The 23,212-nt window shown below is 39.2% G+C and overlaps 1 protein-coding gene across 5 annotated transcripts; it reads right to left on the bottom strand.

Moving 5' to 3' along the window:
* Window positions 1–533: 533 nt before the first annotated feature.
* LOC132160147 (gastrula zinc finger protein XlCGF7.1-like) lies at window positions 534–23,206 on the bottom strand. 5 transcript variants are annotated; one of them, XM_059569884.1, is made up of 5 exons: window positions 23,002–23,205; window positions 2,737–2,847; window positions 1,919–2,089; window positions 915–1,808; window positions 534–812 (listed from the first exon to the last, which is right to left on the bottom strand). In XM_059569884.1, the coding sequence occupies exons 4-5, from the start codon at window positions 1,801–1,803 to the stop codon at window positions 781–783; spliced, it is 921 nt and encodes a 306-aa protein (XP_059425867.1). In that variant the 5' UTR covers window positions 1,804–1,808; window positions 1,919–2,089; window positions 2,737–2,847; window positions 23,002–23,205; the 3' UTR covers window positions 534–780. The 5 variants fall into 5 exon arrangements, with proteins under 5 accessions (XP_059425867.1, XP_059425864.1, XP_059425863.1 ...); XM_059569881.1 differs by lacking the exon at window positions 1,919–2,089 and having other exon boundaries at window positions 23,002–23,206; XM_059569880.1 differs by lacking the exon at window positions 1,919–2,089 and having other exon boundaries at window positions 2,725–2,847.
* Between the last annotated feature and the right edge of the window lie 6 nt (window positions 23,207–23,212).

Below are 23,212 nucleotides of genomic sequence, written 5' to 3'. Positions count from 1 at the left end.
AATTGTTAATACCTAGAATATCAAAATCAACTGCGGGTGGCAGATCCTTTTCCTATTTGGCGCCTAAACTCTGGAATAACCTACCTAACATTGTTCGGGAGGCAGACACACTCTTGCAGTTTAAATCTAGATTAAAGACCCATCTCTTTAACCTGGCTTACACATAACATACTAATATGCTTTTAATATCCAAATCCGATAAAGGATTTTTAGGCTGCATTAATTAGGTAAACCAGAACCGGGAACACTTCCCATAACACCCGATGTACTTGCTACATCATTAGAAGAATGGCATCTACGCTAATATTAGTCTGTTTCTCTCTTATTCCGAAGTCACTTTTCTGTGTAAATATGCATTAGATGGACATCTTTGACCATTGCACCGCGCAGCTTGCAGCAAAGTGCTGGAAAACTTTAAGGCCTGAAGTAGGCTACAGTGAGAAAACAATAACAAACAGACAATAAAAGTATTTGGTAGAATTATTAAGGACTTTAATTCTTGTTGAAGCAAATAAAAAAGTGAAAGTTAAAACCAGTGAGACGAATCTATCTTCTTATTGATTTATAAAAAAGCCAAAGTGGCTCAATAAAATAGAACTAAAGAAAAAAAAAAGTTTCTCTTTAAAGTTTTGCATTCTCTTCTTAGCTTCCTGAACAGTTTGAACGGAAGAGTTTGTATATGTAAAAAACTTTCAATGTAACAAAACAAAATGTCCAAAACAACTGTCCGAATCTCATAGGTGAAATGATGAACTTTATTTTCGATGAATGGTGAAAACTTTAGATGTTGTTTCTTTCTCCTGTTGCTGCGTCTGACAGACTAATACAGAAGAAATTGAATTGCTCGATGCATTATTGTCTTGCTTGGTGAGGATCAGACCTGAAAGTGCTGGATCTGTAGATTGTCTACTTACTGTGATTGTTTTTTGTATGCGTGAGTAGATTCGATTTTTGAGTGAAACTCTTCCCACATGCAGTGCAGTGAAACGGTTTTTCTCCGGTGTGAATCCTCTCATGTGTTTTCAGGTCTCCTGACTGATTGAATCTCTTATCACAGTGTGAACACGTGTATGGTTTCTCTCCAGTGTGGATCCTCTCATGTGTCTTCAGATGTGTTGACCGACTGAATCTCTTGTTGCAGTGTAAACACATGTATGGTTTCTCTCCAGTGTGAATCCTCTCATGTGTTTTCAGGTCTCCTGGCAGACTGAATATCTTATCGCAGTGTGAACACATGTAAGGTTTCTCTCCAGTGTGGATCCTCTCATGTGTTTTCAGATGTTCTGAACGACTATATGTCTTGTTGCAGTGTGAACACATGTAAGGTTTCTCTCCAGTGTGGATCATCTGGTGTCGTTTCAAAACTTTAGCTGAAATGAAAGTCTTCTCACACTTAAAGCACATATGATCTTTCACACCAGTGTGCATTTTCTTATGTTCTTTTAGAGTTTGCAGTTGTGAAAAACTTTTTCCACATAGTTCACATGTGTACTGCTTCTCTCCAGTGTGGATCTTCATGTGTCTTTTAATGTTTGATGATTGTGTAAAACTCAACCCACACTGATCACAAATGAACGGCTTCTCCCCCGAATGGACTCTCATATGCAGCTTAAGGCTTCTTTTTTCTGCAAAACACTTCCCACACTGATCACATGTGAATGGCTTCTCTCCAGTGTGGATCCTCATGTGGACTTTGAGACTTTCATTGCATGTCAATCTCTTTCCACACTGACGGCAGACGAAACTTTCAGTCTGTGAGTGAGTTTTCTCTACAATTTTGACACAAGGATGTCTCTCCTCCATCCGGTCTGAATGAAAATAAAAAAAAAATAGGGCCGTCAATTTAACGTTTTTATTTAGTTATTTAGTTACGGAAACAATTACGTGTTAAAATTATTAATGTAATTAATGTACCCACTCCAAGACCTACATACATCTCTTAAGGTGCGTTCGGCTTAAAGTGGCAATGTGCATACCGATCGGTGTTTGACATCAAAGTATTTATACAGAGTGTCTGCTCTCTAATCGCTCTTGCAGTAATAAGTTGATTGGTGACGAGCATGATGCAGAACTCAGTGCTTGACGGAGCCTATAGAATGCAGTTATATGTCCCTAAAATTAATCCGTTTGAATGAATTAAATGAATGAATGACTCAATGGCTGTGTGAATGGGTGAATGTGAGGCAAATTGTAAAGCACTTTGGATGGCCATGTGGTCTGTTGAAAGTGCTATATAAATGCAGTCCATTTACCATTTTTTAATGCTTACTGGGGTGGAACGATAAATCAGTTTTTGGATGGATGCGATTGTCTGAAAGAATCACGATTCTCTCTGGAATCGATTCTGAGCTTAGTTTTAAACAGCAGAGGGCTCCAGGTGTTATGGCTCTACACCCGCTCCAGTGGTGTGTGTGTAAGGAACTGGAAGCGAGCAGAGTACGGCTGTTTCTAAAGCACACAATGCCATCTGATGTTTAAAATGTTAAGCTATGCATTTGGAAAAATCGCAGAAATGATCCACAAATCAATTAATTGTTCCAACCGTTCTGCTTACTGCCCAGTACACAGTGCATACTGCCTAATATTTTTTTTTAAGAACAGTGTGTGTGAAACAGTATACAATAAGCAGCAAATAATGTTTCAGAGTAGTATGCTACAGTGCTGGGCATATGATTAATTCAGCACAGCTGTTGTGGTTGTTACAGTACAAATAAAGGTTCAAACCATTTTTTGTACAAAGGACTCTTCTTGATGGTTTCATGCTGATCTTTGCTGGTGGGCTGATCGCAATATTCCAGCAAATACTGGTAAATTTGCAGTGGAAGGAGCTTCAGTGAAGGAGCAGATCTGCCAAAGTCAAGAATCAATCAGTTACTTTTGGGTCATTCATTCCGTGTCCAATCATCAAATTTTCTGAAATTACCCCAGCTCAAATTTTTGATTTTCCTAATATGTTTTTCCTGAAGAAACATGTATGGTGATGATAGCCCAAATATTAAATGTCATGCATGAATATTTATGCATATTATTTATGAATATTTAAGTAATCCACTATTTTGTAGAGGGGGGTCAAAGGGCAATTTTCACCTGAGATTCAAAACCAAATTACAGGGGCTTAAAATTGACTTCAGAAACATGGCAGGATCACAATGTTATTTTCAACCTCTGGAGACGCTGTGTTATATATATATATATATATATATATATATATATATATATAATGTTAATTATATATTATGAGGTGCCAAATAGGAAATTTTTATATAAAAATCTAGGTAGCACTTTATTTTACAGTCCTGTTCCTCATGTACATATAGTAATTACAATAACTATGTAATAACTAGGTAGTAACCCTGAACCTAACCCTACCCCGTGTAGTTACCTTGTATTACCAGAACTGTCTTATATAAATACACAGTAAGTACACTATAAGTACAGTCGTGGCCAAAAGTTTTGAGAATTACATAAATATTAGTTTTCAAAAAGTTTGCTGCTAAACTTTTAGATCTTTGTTTCAGTTGTTTCTGTGATGTACTGAAATATAATTACAAGCACTTCATACTTTTCAAAGGCTTTTATCGACAATTACATGACATTTATGCAAAGAGTCAGTATTTGCAGTGTTGGCCCTTCTTTTTCAGGACCTCTGCAATTCGACTGGGCATGCTCTCAATCAACTTCTGGGCCAAATCCTGACTGATAGCAACCCATTCTTTCATAATCACTTCTTGGAGTTTGTCAGAATTAGTGGGTTTTTGTTTGTCCAACCGCCTCTTGAGGATTGACCACAAATTCTCAATGGGATTAAGATCTGGGGAGTTTCCAGGCCATGGACCCAAAATTTCAACATTCTGGTCCCCGAGCCACTTAGTTATCACTTTTGCCTTATGGCACGGTGCTCCATCGTGCTGGAAAATGCATTGTTCTTCACCAAACTGTTGTTGGATTGTTGGAAGAAGTTGCTGTTGGAGGGTGTTTTGGTACCATTCTTTATTCATGGCTGTGTTTTTGGGCAGAATTGTGAGTGAGCCCACTCCCTTGGATGAGAAGCAACCCCACACATGAATGGTGTCAGGATGCTTTACTGTTGGCATGACACAGGACTGATGGTAGCGCTCACCTATTCTTCTCCGGACAAGCCTTTTTCCAGATGCCCCAAATAATCGGAAAGGGGCTTCATCGGAGAATATGACTTTGCCCCAGTCCTCAGCAGTCCATTCACTATACTTTCTGCAGAAGATCAATCTGTCCCTGATGTTTTTTTTGGAGAGAAGTGGCTTCTTTGCTGCCCTTCTTGACACCAGGCCATCTTCCAGAAGTCTTGGCCTCACTGTGCGTGCAGATGCGCTCACACCTGCCTGCTGCCATTCCTGAGCAAGCTCTGCACTGGTGGCACTCCGATTCCGCAGCTGAATCCTCTTTAGGAGACGATCCTGGCGCTTGCTGGACTTTCTTGGACGCCCTGAAGCCTTCTTTACAAGAATTGAACCTCTTTCCTTGAAGTTCTTGATGATCCTATAAATTGTTGATTTAGGTGCAATCTTAGTAGCCACAATATCCTTGCCTGTGAAGCCATTTTTATGCAATGCAATGATGGCTGCACGCGTTTCTTTGCAGGTCACGATGGTTAACAATGGAAGAACAATGATTTCAAGCATCACCCTCCTTTGAACATGTCAAGTCTGCCATTCTAACCCAATCAGCCTGACATAATGATCTCCAGCCTTGTGCTCGTCAACATTCTCACCTCAGTTAACAAGACGATTACTGAAATGATCTCAGCAGGTCCTTTAATGACAGCAATGAAATGCAGTGGAAAGGTTTTTTTGGGATTAAGTTAATTTTCATGGCAAAGAAGGACTATGCAATTCATCTGATCACTCTTCATAACATTCTGGAGTATATGCAAATTGCTATTATAAAAACTTAAGCAGCAACTTTTCCCATTTCCAATATTTATGTAATTCTCAAAACTTTTGGCCACGACTGTACATGCAAGTACACATACTGTAAAATAAAGTGCAACCAAAATCTGAATATATAGTTATTAGCCTGAATATATAAATGCAAACTGTGAATATATAGTTATAAGTCTGAATACCGTAATTCCTCAAATAAAAGCCGGGGCCTTTATTTACCTGAACTGCAGAAGGTAACAGGCTTTTATTTGAAGCAGGCTTTTATTAGAGGCGGGCCTTTATTTCTAATTCCATCTGTTTGACAAGTAATTGTTTTAAATAACCCGTTTTAAATTAAAATTGATAGCGTTCCAGTAGACAGAGATCATAACATTAGCACAGAATCAGTTCAGAATCAATCACCAAAAGAATCAGTTCGGTTCAGATGCGCTCTGTGTGTCAGTCTGCTTCACGCTGAATCACGCATGCGCAGTATCATCAGCTCCTTGGTTCTCGAATCGGACGCGTCCGACAGAAACGGTTCTCGGTTCAGTGTACTGGTGATCCGAAAACCGATGCAACCGGATCTTGACTCGAGAACGAGAAACGCTCCGGCAGTGGGCATGTACGTTCGTTATCTGGCTCTGCTGCACAAATCCCACGGCCTTTATTTTAGACCGGCCTTTATTTGTCCATGTTGACCACGCCCCCGGCCACTATAAGAGGCCTGGCGTTTATTTGACTACCGGTTTTTATTTGAGGAATTACGGTATATACTTATAAGTCGGAATATAAGTAAATCTGAATATGTGAAGTGAATATATAGAAGTAAATCTGAATATATAGTTATAAATCTGAATATATGAATGTAAATTTGAATATACACTTATAAGTCTGAATATATATAAATAAATCTGAATATATAGTTATAAGTCTGAATATATAAATATAAGTCTAACCCCTGGTTTCACAGACAGGGTTTAAGACTAGTCCTAGACTAAAATGTAAGTCTGAGCTGTTTCCACTGAAATAAACTTGCACTGACTTATCTTAAAAATATATCAGTGCCTTTTTAGTTTTAAGATGCACATCGGTAATGTTTTTTTCTAAGCATGTTTATAAAAATTACTTAAATGTCCTAATTGATCTATGGTCTAATCCTGGCTTAGTCTAAGCCCTGTCTGTGAAACTGGGCCTCATCAATATATAGAAGTAATTCTGTATATATAAATGTAAATCTGAATATAGTTATAAATATGAATATACAGAAGTAAATCTGAATATATAAATGTAAATCTGAATATATAGTTATAAGTCTGAAAATATAAATGAAAATCTGAATATAGTTATAAATCTGAATATATAGAAATCTATATATAACAGTAAATCTGAAATATATAAATTTAAATCTGAATATATGCTTATAAGTCTAAATATAGAAGTAAATCTGAATATATAGAAGTAAATCTGAATATATAAATGAGAATCTTAATATATAGTTATAATGCTGAATCTATAAATGTAAATCTGAATATATAGTTATAAATCTAAGTTATACATTTATAAGTTATAAATCCCTCATCATTTAGATAGGCGCGTATAACTCCACTACTTAAGAAACCCAACCTTAACCAATCTCTTTTAGAGAACTACAGACCAGTTTCCCTTCTTCCTTTCATTGCAAAAACACTTGAACGAGCTGTGTTCAACCAAGTCTCTACATTTCTCACACACAACAACCTCCTTGACAGCAACCAATCAGGCTTCAGAAGTGGACATTCAACTGAGACTGCCTTGCTCTCAGTTGTTGAAGCTCTAAGACTGGTAAGAGCAGAATCCAAATCTTCAGTACTTATCCTGCTTGATCTGTCCGCTGCTTTTGACATGGTTAACCACCAGCTCCTCCTATCAACCCTACTGGCAAAAAGCATCTCAGGAACCACATTTCAATGGTTTGAGTCTTACCTATCAGATAGGTCCTTCAAAGTATCTTGGAGAGGTGAGGTGTCCAAGTCACAACATCTAACTACTGGGGTGCCTCAGGGCTCAGTTCTTGGACCACTTCTCTTCTCTGTCTACATGGCATCATTAGGTTCTGTCATTCAGAAACATGGCTTTTCATACCACTGCTATGCTGATGACACTCAACTCTACCTCTCATTCCATCCTGATGATCTGTCGGTAGCTATTCGCATCTTAGCTTGTCTAACAGACATTTCTTCCTGGATGATGGACCATCACCTTCAACTCAACCTTGCCAAGACAGAACTGCTTGTGATTCCAGCAAACCCATCGTTTCATCACAATTTCACCATCAAGCTAGGCACATTGTAGCCGAAATGACTCGAACCAGACAAATTAAAGAGTCGATCAGGGCTGTGTTTGAAACACGAGCCGAATTCCTCAGGAAGTCATAAAACATTCTGTGCCACAAGTCCCAAGCAAGATAACCAACCAACCAAAGCTTTCACAGAACAGCTTTCAACATTAACACCACTAGAACAATTATTGACAATTTCAATTCGGAGAAGAGATTTGTCAAATTTGTTGTTCGTAATTGAAATGCAACGCTGGACATCACATGTAAACCCATGAGAGGTAAACACTTCCATGGACTTCCCCCACCTAACAGAACCAGACGGAAATTCCTAAGGGGGAAGGGGCTTTGAACCTCCGGTCTCTCCACAGAAGTCTTTGTCAAGAGAATGGCAAATAAACTGTCTTTATCTGATTGGTCAAGACAACTTTTGAGGTGTGGCCAACAGGCCAGTTTAAATACCCAGGACACCATAAAATATTGCTTTTAGTTGTTAGCTTTGCTTCTGCTACTAGTCATGCCAGCTTTTAGTTCTAGCCTTGCTTTGGCTATCAGTCATGCCAGCTTTTAGCTTTGCTTCTTAGCTTTAGCTTTTAGCAATGCTGTTTGTCATCACTGTTCTTTGAGCGCGGTTCCAGCGTGCTTCAGCCTGCACGCCTGCTGCTACTTAGCCACGATGAGAAGGAACACCACCTATAGTCTCGCCAAACTTTACTTCTTTTCTTTTCCGTTTGAGAGTTTCGTGTTCTGAGTTAAGTTTTGTAACGCAGTCTGACCTCGTCTGTACATTCAACTTCAGCACACAACTCTGCACCTTCAGCCCACAACCAACCAGGGCTCCCCAAGACCAAGACGTCACTTCAACGACTACTGAACTTCCAGCCAATCAGCACCAACAAAGCGACACCTTCAGGCAATGTACCTTCAGACATTTGTGCTGGTGTATCTAATATAATTTTAACCTTATTGAGGAACTCAATGCGAGGGTTCATTAAGTGATTGATGGTTGTTCATGTTTATGCAATTTAGCGTATTGCTGTAAACTTGGGATTCCATATTTCCATTCTCTTAAACTCATCCTTCCCTAACTTTCGATCTTCCTGCAACTTGTGTGAATGTGTGAGTGCGTGCGTTCATGTGTTAGATTAGTTTATATGTCTTAGATTTATCAAATAAAGCCTTATTCATATTGAAAAGATAAGTATCTTGTGTTTTGTGCTTACAAGTTAATGTCTTAAACTGCCGATCTTGTTACTGTGCTAATTGATAGTGTTTTCACAATAGTTTGGATATTAATATCCAGCGCAGATTTGATGTTAAACGGCTCGTTCAGTGAATCGCAGGGCGTCTCAGTGATCAGCCGTGAAACAGTGATTCTGTTCAAATTCCCTTTAAAATCTTAAATGATTCCCTTTGAGCTAAATTGACCTGTTTCCTTTACAACATTAACCATAACTCCTTCAAAAACAGCTAGAAGCCTTGGAGTTATGATTGATGATCAGCTGACTTTCTCAGACCACATTGCTAAAACTGTCCGATCCTGCAGATTTGCTTTATTCAACATCAAGAAGATCAAGCCCTTTCTTTCTGAACATGCTGCACAACTCCTTGTTCAAGCTCTTGTTCTGTCCAGGCTGGACTATTGCAATGCCCTCTTGGCAGGTCTTCCAGCCAATTCTATCAAACCTTTACAATTAATTCAGAACGCAGCAGCAAGATTAATTTTTAATGAGCCAAAAAGAATACACGTCACACCTCTGTTTATCAATTTGCACTGGCTTCCAATAGCTGCTCGCATAAAATTCAAGGCATTGATGTTTGCCTACAAAACTACCACTGGCTCTGCACCCATTTACCTAAATTTGTTACTTCAGACTTATGTGCCCTCTAGAAGCTTGCGTTCTGCAAGTGAACGTCGCTTGATTGTGCCATCCCAAAGAAACACAAAGTCACTTTTACGGACTTTTAAATTAAATGTTCCCTCCTGGTGGAATGACCTCCCCAACTCGATCCGGACAGCTGAGTCCTTAGCCATCTTCAAGAATCGGCTTAAAACACATCTCTTCCATCTTTATTTGACCCTCTAACTTTAACACTCACTATTCTAATTCTATTCTTAAAAAAAAAATCTACCTTTCTAATGTTTTTGTATTCTATTTTCTTTTCATTTATTATGCAATTATATGTGTGTGTGTGTGTATGTGTAAAGATCTCTAACACTAGCTTGCTCTATTCTTTTTTTATTCTATCGGTTTTCTTTTTATTTATTATATTATTTAAAGGAGTCATACCCTCGTATTACCTTGGATACCTACTGCTGTATTATAGTCTTTCAGGCCCTTCTAAAAAAGAAAAGTGGAAAAAAAATAAACACAGAGCTCCTCAGACCCTTATCTCTGTAGGCATTATTGTCTCGCGAGATCTGATGCGATATTTTGGCTGTCGTGGACGGTCATTATAATAATGCAAATGAGGGGCACGTTGATTGGTTGCAGGAAGGAGGGGGGTTGACACCGCAGGTAACGCTTTAGCATATCATTACAAACTGACATCATGGCGCAAGTTGTGAATGAACGCGACCGGCTTCCCGGCCAGTGTATAAGTATGAGGCGCCGTTTAGGGCTTAAATCAAACTTCATTCACGCACACATATGAAACACGCTTGCATATATACTAAGTACTAGTCAAACTTACATGTATATGAACTATCTACGTACATAAAGTTACTCATATGAGACGTGAGCACAGCACACACACACAAATATAAGACGTGAGCACACACACACACAAACTAGATGGGGCCTCATGTAAGCGTTAGGCAATAAATAAACAATAACCGAATTCATGATGATCTCAGTCATTTGTTTTTTGCAAAGTACGTTAGCAGCCATTCCCCATACCTCGAAGCTAATACTCCTACCAGTGTTGTGCCTGAACGCGTTCATTGAACTATAGTTCATGAACTCGTTCATGTTTTGGACTGAACTGAACGTACCGCATTACTGCCTGATGAACGTTACTGTGAACTCGTTCATTCTGGTGTCTGTGAACGCCACGCTCTCTCAGTTTAACTTCGTTCAGTAGGATGCCAGATTTCTATAAAGCCTTCCAGGCGAAAACCCACCTAAAACCCACCATAAACCGGCCTTAATATGTAGCGGAAAAAACACCCAATCTGGCAACGCCAGACTCTCTTGTTCAAACTCCTTTAATCAAAATGAACAAATCTTTTTTCCGAGTCATTTCGTTCATTTAAGGGGCTTTAAATGTTACTATTAACTGGCAAATTCCCCGAACACATCAACCTACGCAATCTTGATCATATTCTGAATTAAGAAATCATTATAATGCAGTCAAAAGTCCGTTTTTGCAGTCCGTTTACAGGGAACATAAATAATTACTTCACCTCCAGTCTTTCGTTTATTTGTCTAGTGACAGACGCAATAGCATACAATAGCCGCATTAGCAGTTATGCTGTTTGTTACACACAGTAGGCGCTTTTCCCGAGCTTCGATGCCAACTTCGCCTGATATTGCCCCAAATTTGTGAAGGATTTCGGCGTACAATGTTTAGCACAAACACGTAACGAAAAACCAGTGGAAGGGTTGAAGGAACCGCGTCATTAAAAATTAATTTAATCCACTGGTCTCTGATAGCTAGGTCCGTTCTTGGTAGAGAAAACACATTTACATGTTGATTCTGGCAGTCAACCACAGAGCAACTCACGTGTGCACTAGTTCCAGCGTCTTTCTCGACTGAATATGAGGGGGAGAGGGGAAGGGCGAGCTTCCTGCTGGTGTCCATATATGGTATATCCTGCCACGTCTTAGGGTTGGACAATTTCAGGTAGTAAGCGTTGTTAAATATCAGGGAGGGAAAAGATGGAATAAGGGGGTGATTACAGGTATACCGGTGTGTGTGCAGATGGAAGAGATTAAGAATAATATAAGAGGGGGTACTCTAATGAGTGCACAAAGATTACAAACAACAAGAGATGGCGTCAAGGAAGATCGTATGTCAATTTTGTTACAGTTTGAAGGAGGGGTCTTTCCAGAGAAAGTAACAATTGGATATATGAGCTACTTTGTGAGATTGTACGTGCCCAAACCACTTAGATGTTATAACTGCCAGCGGTTTGGACATGTAGCGGTAATGTGCAAGGAAACCAGAAGATGTGCCAGATGTGGAGGAAACCATAGTTATTGTCAGTGTGGGGAGGGTGTCCCACCTAAATGTTGTAATTGTGGGGGTGCACACAGCGTGGCTTATGGAGGGTGTTCAATGATGAAGGAAGCGGTGCAAGTGCAGCAAATGAGAGTGGGACAGAAAGTGTCATATGCAGAGGCAGTTAAAAAGGTTCGGAATCAGACAGCAGGGGGTAGCAGTGAGGATAATGTAGGATATGAAGCAAGACAAGCGAGACAGAATGAGGCATATATGATACAGGTGGATGTTAGGAAATTAGTGACATTTATTGCTGGTGTGATTAATGGTACTGCGGATGTAAAGTCAAAGACAGAAAGAATACAGTTGATAGTGATGGCAGCAGTACGACATTTGGATGTAACAGGGCTGACATGGGAAACAGTGAGATGATCTCAATCATCAGTCTAGTCAGGAATCATGGGTTGGTTAATATTTATCACAGTGTTTTTAATACATTGGAATGCCAGAAGCCTGGTTGCAAATGGGCAAGAGTTTAAACGCGTTATTGATGAAATGGTGCAGAAACCAGAGGTTATTTGTATTCAAGAGACCTGGCTTAGGCCTAGTCTGAATTTTGTGATACAGGGGTATGTGGGTGTCCGTTGAGATAGAAGCACAGTATGTGGAGGAGGGTGTGCTACGTTTATTAAACAGGGGATGCCATATAGAATCCTGGGGCTAGGGAATTAGCTGGAGTATGTGGTGGTGGAGGTATGGGTGGGAATGTAGAGTGTAGTGATAATCAACTTCTGCAATCCATGTAAAAGGTTGGATATTGGTTTAATGGAAGAAGTAGAAGGACAGGGAGGACGAAAGGTAGTGTGGTGTGGAGATTTTAACGCCCACAATCCGCTTTGGGGGGGAAAGAGAGTAGATGAAAATGGGAGGGTGATGGAGGAGTTAATGAATTAAAAAGGGTTGGTGTGTATTAATGATGGTAGAGGAACGAGGATCGAAATGGGTTCAGGAAAGGAGTCAGCATTAGACCTTACCATCACATCTAATGATTTAGCAAGGATTTGTGAATGGGAGGTATGGGAGGAGTCGACAGTAGGGAGTGATCATTTTCCTATATTGTGCAAAATTAGAATGAGGGTAGAAAAACAGTCTGGAGAGGGAAGAGGGAGATGGGTATTTAGTAAGGCTAATTGGGGCAAATTTAAGGAGTTATGTGAGGAAAGGTTAGGTGGGGAGGTTAGGGATATGGAGAGTGATAAAGAGTATAATATTTTTCAAAATATTATTAAAGAAGTGGCGGATGAAACTATTCCTAAGAGTTCTGGGGTGAGGAGAATGAAAGCGGTTCCATGGTGGACACAGGAATGTACTGAAGCAATAAGAGAAGGAAATAAGGCTCTCAGGTTGTTGAGACATACTCATAATTTTGAGCATTTAATCCAATATAAAAGATTGCAAGCAGTGGTAAGAAAGAATGTACGCCATGCTAAGAGGACATTTTGGCATGGATTCTGCAGCTCATTAGGAAGACAGACGCCTGTGGGAGAAGTGTGGGGGATGATTAAGAAGATGAGTGGAATAAGGAGGGAGTGGAACTACCCTGTACTGGTCAGTGGGGAGGTGAAGGCAGTTACTGACTTAGAGAAGGCAGAGATGATGGCTAAAGCTTTTGTGTCAATACATAGCTCTGACAACTTGGAGGGTGAGTGGAAGAAAGGAAGGGAAATAACATTGAAGGAATATCCTGGGGTATTGGAAAAAAGGGAGGAAGTGGGTGATGCACTGAGTGCTCCATTTTCTAAGGCAGAGATGGAGAGAGCAATTGCTAGAGCAGGTCTGACATCGCCAGGAATAGACGAAATGTGTTATATAATGTTTGCACATATGGGTGAGGTAGCGTTAGGGAGACTGCTTTCTATTATACAACAGAAGTTGGGAGGAAGGACAGCTTCCAAAGTTTTGGAAGGAAGCAGTTGTAGTTCCAATTAGGAAACCAGGGAAGGATCCGACAAAACCTACTAGCTATAGGCCAATTGCTTTAACATCTCATGTGGGAAAAATTATGGAACGTATGGTAACCGACAGACTGGTTTATTTTCTGGAGAAGAGGGAATTAATTGTATCATGTCAAAGTGGATTCAGGAAGGGGAGGGGAACAATGGATCCAGTAATATGCTTGGAAGATGAAATAAGGAAGGCACAAGTTAATAAGGAAACAGTGGTAGCAGTTTTCTTTGACGTCGAGAAAGCATATGACATGATGTGGAAAGAGGGGCTGATGATTAAACTGGATAAATTGGGTATAGGAGGTAGGGCATTTAACTGGGTGAAGGATTTCCTGTATGGACGATCTATAAGAGTGAGAGTGGGGAAAGAAATTTCTGGCAGTTACCTCATAGAGAATAGGACCCCCCAGGGAAGTGTGATTAGTCCTTTACTCTTCTCCATCATGATAAATGATGTATTTTCAGAGGTGGGGCTTGGGATTGGAAGATCTTTGTTTGCTGATGACGGGGCTATGTGGAAAAGGTGGAGGAATATAAATTATACAGTTAGGAAAGTCCAGGAAGCAATTGATCTAGTAGGGCGGTGGTCAATGAGATGGGGTTTTAGATTTTCAAAGGAAAAATCACAGGTTGTTTTCTTCACAAGGAATTAAGTTGGGGGAAGAGATCAATCTTAAACTATATGGACATGTACTGGAGAGGGTTGAATCCTTTAGATTTTTGGGAATGGTGTTTGATGCTAGGTTGACATGGGCTGGCCATATTGAGAAAATCATAGTTAAATGTAAAAACGTATTAAATGTGATGAGATGTTTGGCAGGAGTGGACTGGGGTGCGAGTAGGGAAGCACTGAAGGGGATATATGATGCATTGATTAAATCAGTAATAGATTATGGTTGCATAGCATACAGAGATTCAGCTAAAACTACATTGGCCAAGTTGGATGTTGTACAAGCACAAGCATTAAGAATATGTTCTGGGGCGTTTCATACGTCACCGGCAGTGGCAATACAGGTGGAAATGGGTGAGATGCCTCTGCAATTAAGAAGAGAACAGTTGACAGCCAACTATTGGGCAAACCTGCAAGGACAGGATAGATCTCACCCCACAAGAGAAGTTATACAGGTATGCTGGGAGCATGAAAGGGTTAAAAGTCAGAGTTTTGGATGGGTAGGTGATGCTATTGGGAAAGAGATGGGACTAGAGGGAAAGGAATTTAGCCCAACAGTTCCGCTGCCAGTCAGACCACCATGGCTTCTTTGGCAGACTTGTGTGGATCTAGAGATTTAAAATAGCCACACAAGGAATAGAGAGGGGTTGGATGTTTGCCAGGCATTTTGTGATAGGATGAATGATAAGTATAGTAAATATTTGGTCATATTCACTGATGGGTCTAAAGATCATGAATCTGGAAAAGTTGGATCTGCTTTCAGTGTACCAAAAATGGGGGTAGAGATGCAAAGTAGACTTTCTGATAATTTATCAGTATTCACCGTTGAGTTGGTGGCTGTTTGGTTGGCATTGCAGTGGATAGAAGAAAAGAAACATGCAAAAGTTGTCATATGCTCAGACTCTAGTGCAGTTCTGAAGAGTTTGCAATCATTTAGATCAAAAGCAAGACAGGACATAATATATGAAATACTAGAACTTCATTCACGGATTTGTCAGATGGGGATAAGGGTAAAATTTACATGGGTTCCAGCACATGTGGGGGTGAAGGGAAATGAAACCGTAGATAGGTTGGCAAAATAAGCCAGTAAAAGGGAAGATGTGGATCTAGCAATTACAATAAGTAAGGCAGAAGCCAAAGCACAAATCTGGTCAGAAATTAATAAAAAATGGCAGATATATTGGGATGCAGAGGAGAAAGGGAGACATTTATATAACCTTCAACAAAAAGTTGGGACAGAGAGGGTTACGGGAAGGAATCGAATGGAAGAAATTATCTTCACTAGGTTAAGAATAGGACGCTGTGGGTTGAATAAGTATTTACATATTATGGGTAAGATCATATCAGATAGGTGTGAATTTTGTGATAATATTGAATCTGTGGAACATGTGATTTTTGAGTGTCAGAAATGTGAGAAGAAAAGAACAAAGATGAGAGAGGGCATAAGAAGGTTAGGGGGACAAGGAAATTCACTTGAAGAGTTGCTGGGGAAACCATTAAATGATATGAGTACACTGTTATTTTGATATTTATAGGAAACAAGATTGGCAGAAAGGATATAATTATTATCGTTGGAAGTTATTTCTTACAATAGTTTTTTTTTTTTTAAGTTAGTTAACTAGATATCTCCGGTCCACACTCCAGTACAGTAGGTGGCGGAAATGCACCATTAATGTTGGATGCCAACCACCGTTAAACATCAACGAAGAAGAAGATGGAAGGGTGAGCTAGTTCTCCAGAACTCATGTTGTTTTCTCCATGTGCTTACAGCCTCCAGCGACTAAGGATCAACGCTTCACTTCAAATGAACACAGACTACCCTGCACGATGCCTGGTTTCTGAGCAGAACCGTTCCAGAGCACCGTTCACAGTATTGTCTCACTTTGTTCAATAAATCCCCCTTTCGGGGAATTTGTCTGGCAATTCAACAACCTTGTCTGTGTCCGTGCCTCTCACTCACCTTGCTACAAAATGTAAATCTGTGTCTACAGTGTGACAGACAGAACCTGTTGTGATGCGGCGGGGTTGCATTCGTTGAAGACACCGTTCACTGTTCCGCTGCCAAGCAAGCAACGCATTCTTAACGAGGTCAAATGCCCAACACAAAATTAATTTGCTGAATGCATAAACTGTTTTCCTGTGCTCAAACCTGCTAAAGGAAAGGCTGTGTATGGTGTTTGAGGTAATTTGTGAATTACCATAGATCTATAGTCTCAATAAAACAATTTGCAACTAGTGAAAGTGACTTGACATACAGCCAAGTATGGTGACCCATACTCGGAATTCGTGCTCTGCATTTAACCCATCCAAAGTGCACACACACAGAGCAGTGAACACACACCCGGAGCTTTGGGCAGCCATTTATTACCATCACAGCCCTATTTGCAGGCCTGCAACTCAAAAAGGTAGTAAATATTAATGACCTTTTAGATATTGGGTCTTAAACTTTCCTTTTGATATCTTCATTTTAAAGGCCCTATATGGTTTGGTTTCAGAGATAATGGAGTTTCAATATGACTCCAGGAGTAAATTGTATACAGGTGCATCTCAATAAATTAGAATGTCGTGGAAAAGTTCATTTATTTTAGTAATTCAACTCAAACTGTGAAACTCTTGTATTAAATAAATTCAGTGCACACAGACTGAAGTAGTTAAAGTCTTTGGTTCTTTTAATTGTAATGGTTTTGGCTCACATTTAACAAAAACCCACCAATTAACTTTAAATACCGCTGATACTTATTTTATTTAAACTAGAATATGTGAAGTATAAGTCATTTTGAAACTAGAAATGCATTGTTTCTCTCTATCAAAACAATATGCATAGGCATCCCTCTCTTAGTGTTATAATTATTATTTTTCTATAAGTATTAAGGTTATCTTCATATAATTTTAGATTTGGGTTCCTAAGAAATGTTTCTTTGGTAATCCTTATCATTAAGGCCTTGTGTCACGAATCTGGTTCATGAACTTCCATCTGATCACCACCATTACATTGACTCCCGTGCTACAAAAACTGTTGCATGTCATCCCCGACTACATCATCCACGGCACTGATTGCACACAGCTGGAACCAATCACTCATTCACTATATAACACTCACTCTGCTCACTTTCAAACTGCCATGTATTGTTATGCATTTATCACTCCCCAAGTGTTAGCTGCTTTACCGAGCCATTCAGTGTTTCTCTGTTCCAGTTCAGTCTTAGTCTAGTCTTTTTGTGTTGCCTTGTTGTCTGTTCCCTGACCTTCTGCCTGTATATATTGGATTAACCCTTTTGTCAAGCCCTCTGGATACTGTTCACCGACTGAAGACCCACGCGAGCCCTAGGAATATTCTTTGTCTTGCCTGTGCCAAGTGATGGGTTTAGAATTATTCAAAGTGTGGGAGGTCATAAATGTTTGAGGTAATGTCAGTATTTCTGCCAAATATGCCCTTTTAACAGTATATACTACTTGATCTATGACTATTGAAAGATCATGTGTCAAGTCATCTTTAGTTAGATGCATTTACATTGTGACTGTACCTCAGATGCAATCTACTAAACCTGTTTACAAAAGTGTGGCCCAAATGGCCCATGTAATTAGCCCATTAGGTCAGCATTAGGACAATGCAACATGGGCTCCCCATGGGAAAGGTCCTGTCAGGTCAGTATGATGAGGTTACACTATCACTGGCTCTCCATGAGGTGTTACTGTATTGTCTTTGGCACATTTGTTACCAGGTATAAAGGTCTGGTTTAACAGACAGTACTTTGGGTTAAGATTGTTTGAAGTATGACGTGCTAACATCACTGCTGAAGAACTGCTACACTGCTACCTTCAATAAATTATTTCCCCCACAAGAACTTTGGTCAAGCTTAATTATTTTATGTATTAGAGAAATCTAGTATATTCGTGAGCCACCCATACAACTGCTCAGCCAAATATAGCAAAATCTAACAATTTGGCAAGCCAGCCAGGAGACACTGACAAGAAGAGAAGTCCCCAAATGCAACAAGAAGTGAACAAGAGTTTTGGAGATTCTACAGTTTTGTGTTATTTGAATCAACTGGATACTGCCTCAAAAATCCTAATTTGGTGAGTGAAACTATCAGCTGTAAAATAATTTAAAAAACATTTTTTCATAAGTAAGCAGATCAATCAATGTATGGAGTGTAGTCATAATTATCAATAATAATTTTAAGAATTTTAGGCTTAAGACCTTAAGTTTAGTCCATTCTCATGAGACTGTAGGAGCCATAGACATGTAATTCTAGGCCCAGTCCTGTTCCCTGGAGTCTGTAGTAATTGTTAAAGAAACAATTTTGTTCAGTAATCAAGAGATTGTAGAAGCAAGGGCTTGGTCCTTTCTCTTTATGTCCGTAGGAATTGTTTAAGAAACAATTTAGTCTGTTCATCAAGAGATTGTAGAAGCAGAGACTTGGTCCTTTCTCTTTTTGTTTGTAGGAATTCTGTAAAAAAAAAACCAATTAAGTCCATTTATCCAGAGACTGTAGGAGCCATAGATAGTATTGGGACTGATGTTGCTGCAAGAATTGTGAATTCTTGAATGGGTATTAATTCAATAACCACTATTTTAGATTTAAATAATGTTCTATCTTGGTTAAAAGAATAGGGCATAAAGCCATAAAATTATAAGTTTGTTTGCCTTCTGTTGAAAGATACAGAAAGATCTAATGTAAATTGTCTAAGAGACCAATTTGAAGCCAAGTAGTTCAGCTTTCTAAACTACAACTCAGAAAGAATTGGAAAAGTCTTATCATTCAGGATTTGTTGAGTTATCAAACTAATGATTTGTCTGTGTGACTGAAATGAGAATGACCTGTTGCTAACTTTGCTCTCCAAAAGAGTGGACTACAAATTTTTAAGCAATGAGACTGAATTTCCCATCAACACATCTAAAGGTTAGACTTGCTCCTATAATTGTCAAGAACAGAAGGACTGAAGTTGAAATTGACAATGAGGAGTAGAATGAGGAGGATGGTGAACAACAAACTCACACTGTGACAGAAGTGGTAAAGAAATATGTTCCATACAGAACATCAACCAGCTACAAAAGTTCAAGTTGACAAAATGGTCAAAAGTTTTTTCCAAAAAACCATGGAAAGCTTGGCAATTTCTTCAGCGCTTGCAGAAAATCTACAATCTACATCAGCTAGAAGGCATGATGATTGTTAATGTGAACTTAAGAGACCATCATCAAAAAAGATTAACAGAAAGTGTTGAAAGAAGGATTGGTGCATCTCCAAAAAAACATTGAGGCTGGATGGGAAGCTGTACAAACTTTCTTGTTTAACTTGAAACCTGCAGAGGTTAATTGGGCTAAAATTACCTCTTGCATGCAGAAGACAGGAGAAAGTATTGCAGAGTTTGAAGAACACTTCAGACAAACATGGATGGAACATGCTGGTATGAACAACAACCTTAAAGATCTCAGTAAATATACTAGTATGCCTCTTAAAACCACATTTGTAAATGGACTGACACATGAGATTTCTAAAACCCTTAATAAAATCAAGTATGATGACTGGGACAGCACTGGAACAACAATGCAGATTGTTTAATGGTCAGCAAATGCCCCGTTTCCACCGCAACAACTTTACCCAGGAACTAGGGACTTTGGCCTGGTACTCGGTGTGTTTCCACCGCAGGAACCAGGAACTAAATAAAGTTCCGGGTAAAAAAATGCCCCTCAGAAAGTCCCTGCTGGCGAGGTGGTACTTTTTCAAAGTTCCTGAACTTTCGGGGGCGGGACTTGGCCACTAAACATCCTGATTGGTTGAGTTCACACAGCATTGATTGAGTTCAACCACCATTTATTCGGATCATGTTCAAAATATTACTGTTTTATTGTGTCATGAAATGTAATTTTAAAAGTATTTCAGGCGAGAATGTAGTTGTTTAAAACTCAAATCTGTGGTTTATTTATAAAGACAGCGCCTATTAAAAAATGTGTTTAGCCGATCTCAGAGACGGTGAGCTCCACGCGACCAGCGGGAGCTCAGTGTTCATCTATCCGCCGAGAAGCAGCCTCTCCTCGGCTAGACCTTCTGATGTGTGCCGCTGGCTCTGATGTCTCTTTAGTGGTTAAACATAAAATATAATTTGTTGTGGGTAAATCTAACAGGTTATCTTTGGTCTGTATTCAATTTATCTATATGTTAAAATGAAAATAAAAAAGGCAAATCTATATAATATTTCGTTTCATTGTAATGGCTGTATATATACACATATCCCTGAACTAAGTAAATTTCTGCAGCTGTTATTATGCTTAAATGAAAACGAAAGGAGGCAGTGGTATTTGATATCCTATTTCGTTTTATTGTAAATATACAGAGAGGAAAATAGTAGCCATGGTCAGCTGACTGAAGTTATCAAGTACGCTGCTGTTTGCAGAATTACTGGATTTGCGTCGTCGCGGACATCACACTCCCGAGTCGAATGCGCAAAGTCTGAACTACAGAGAATGCACGTCCAAAATCAGCGTACTTTGTATTGAGAAATGCGCGCAGACCTACGTCACCAGCCTAATCTTCCCGGTACTTTACACCGCGGTGGAAACGCAGAAAGCAACAGGTCTGGGGGAAAAAAAGTTCCTGGGAAAAAAAGTTCCTGGTACAAATGTTCCGGGTAATTTCGATGGAAATGCGGCAAAAGATTGAAAGACCACAGGAAGTCAATCTCAGAGCTCTGCAATTTAAAACCTTGTCATACAACAACAGGACAACGGGGTATGAAGAAAGTGAATATCAGAGACACCCAAAAGCAAAAACAATGCAGACATTGCAACGAGGAAGGACACTGGGTTTGTGATTGCAAGCCGAGTTTGAGACATCAAAGTGATGATGAGGACAACCTGCTGAAGAGGTTTTAATAATTGATAGCCAAACAAAAACAGACACTGCTAAAATCTGTAGAGCCACAGGGAAACTGAAGAACCTCTCTCTGCAGCACCAGCTAGACACATTTCATTCAAAAGTTGATGGACTCCATGTGTATGCAAACAAGACAAATGAAGACAACATACAGAAGTTAAAGCATACACAGAAACCTTAACAACTGAAGCACAAGATGATGTCCAAGAAGGTGGTGCTGCTAATCAAGCCGTAAAGGAGAGAGGTGAACATACAGCATCATTAGGATAACTTCAGCAAGACGTACAACCAGTTTTGCATGGTAAAAAAGATTCAAAGCGAATTGTCTAGAAAACAATCTTCATTGTTAATGGAAGATGAATAAAAGTTTAAATAAAAGATCAAAAAGATTAACAATGCAGATTAATTTTCACAGCCTACTTTGATCATATTTACCAAAGGTGCCAATATTTTTGGCCATGACTGTACATAACAGGCTGGATGTACATTAAATCATATGTATGTTTTGTCTGTAGCCTAAAACAGATTCATAAATAGGAATAGATTTCAACACATGAGGATTCAGAATGGGATTTTTTAGCAAGCCATTAAATGGCTTGAGACTCGAATTGGACTTGTGACCAAAGACTCGTGACTTGACACAGACTCCAGGTTAAAGACTTAGAATCCAAGTTAATGACTTGTAAACATCTCTGATGCCTGAACATCCACCGGACACAATTACATCAACCACTTCCACAAAATTGCCCGTAGGAGTGATTGGAAATGAGCGACACCTGCGACACTCACCGGTCTCGAGTCCCACGGAGGAGATTGGAAGGATACAAAAGAGGAGCAACGACAGTGAAGGACGAGAGAGGACCAGGCCTGGGCTTTATTTTGTGTTTGGTTTTTATTTTTGCGCGGCAGTCGTCTGCGTGGGGCTGTCGCGCTGTTTTGTGTTTATGTTATTATTAAAGCTTAATTATAATTGTCCGCCAGTTCCCGCCTCCTTTTTCCCATGATGATGAAGTTTGTAATGTTACAGATACATTTGAAAGTTCTGTTATAATGCTACTCTGTGCGGTCGTCGCCAGTCTATTAAAACGTGTTCCCATGTTTTCTACAAAACAAAACCAGTATTTGATATAATATAATATATATATATATATATTAAAGGATTTGTTCACTCAAATAACTTCTTATTCATATTCTTTTTAGAGTTATCGTTACTGATAAGAACTATTGTTTAATATATACCGTGAAATCATGATCTTTTTTAAGACTATTATCATTTAATCAATGATAAATAAATTAAATAAAAACAGATTAGTAGAAGTGAAAACCAAAAAGATGGATCTTGCTCCTTACTGACTTACAAAACTGAAATGGTAAGCTGCAAAACTATAATCTTGCATCTGCATTTTTAAAATACATTATAAATGAAAGTATAAGGCGTTTAAAGTATAAGATATTAAAGAGTTTAAATTCAATACCCTTACGAAAAATAACCATGGTTTTATTATAGTAAAACTGTAGTAACCCATGTTTTTTTGGCGTGTTGACTACCATTTCTATAACCACAGATTTACTACAAATACCATGGTTAAACTATGGTTAATTTAGCAAAACCATGGTTAATTTGTGGTTACCATGGTTTAATTATAGTAACCATGGTTTTTTGGTTTTATTTGTAGTAAAACCATGGTTAATTTTCATAAGGGTAAGCAACTTACTGATAATGCATTCTTTGTACAGGCAAGCAGATGAACCCAGAATATAAACGCAAGGTGCAAGTTTCACATTAGATGGTTTCCCATAGAACTTTGCACGAACGTTCTGTTAACGTCACTGGAAAGAACCTAGCAAAAACGGCAGAATTCTGAGGAAACGACCTGCTAGCATGACTTCAGAACGGGGCTGATGGACCAGAGAGCTAGAATAAGAGATTGAACGGGGTTTAGCATTTATCTTAGCCACTGAGGTAGTACATGTTTACATAGTTATCCCCATATTTTAACGATACAATGCATAATTTCATGTCTGTTACACTGTTCTCAGTGTAATAATTATAGTAAACAGTGAGGTTTACCTGAACCTTTTCTCAGCGCTGCTCAGACTGGACCGATCACCGCTGTTTGTGAAGACTACACAACAAACACTCGAAATGAAATGACGCAAAAACGTATTACATAAGACAAATATGGTCCCTTTTCGTAAACGTCAAAGTTTGCGTTGAGTAGTCAGTCAGTTTGAGTTGACTCTGTGTCTGTGCGCTAGAGAGCGCTGTGTGTCGCGTAGGA

This window comes from Carassius carassius, chromosome 16 (genome assembly GCF_963082965.1).
Source record: "Carassius carassius chromosome 16, fCarCar2.1, whole genome shotgun sequence".
NCBI lineage: Eukaryota > Metazoa > Chordata > Actinopteri > Cypriniformes > Cyprinidae > Carassius > Carassius carassius.
The sequence above is the reverse complement of the archived record's forward strand: the minus strand, read 5'-3'. Positions and strand labels throughout refer to the sequence as shown.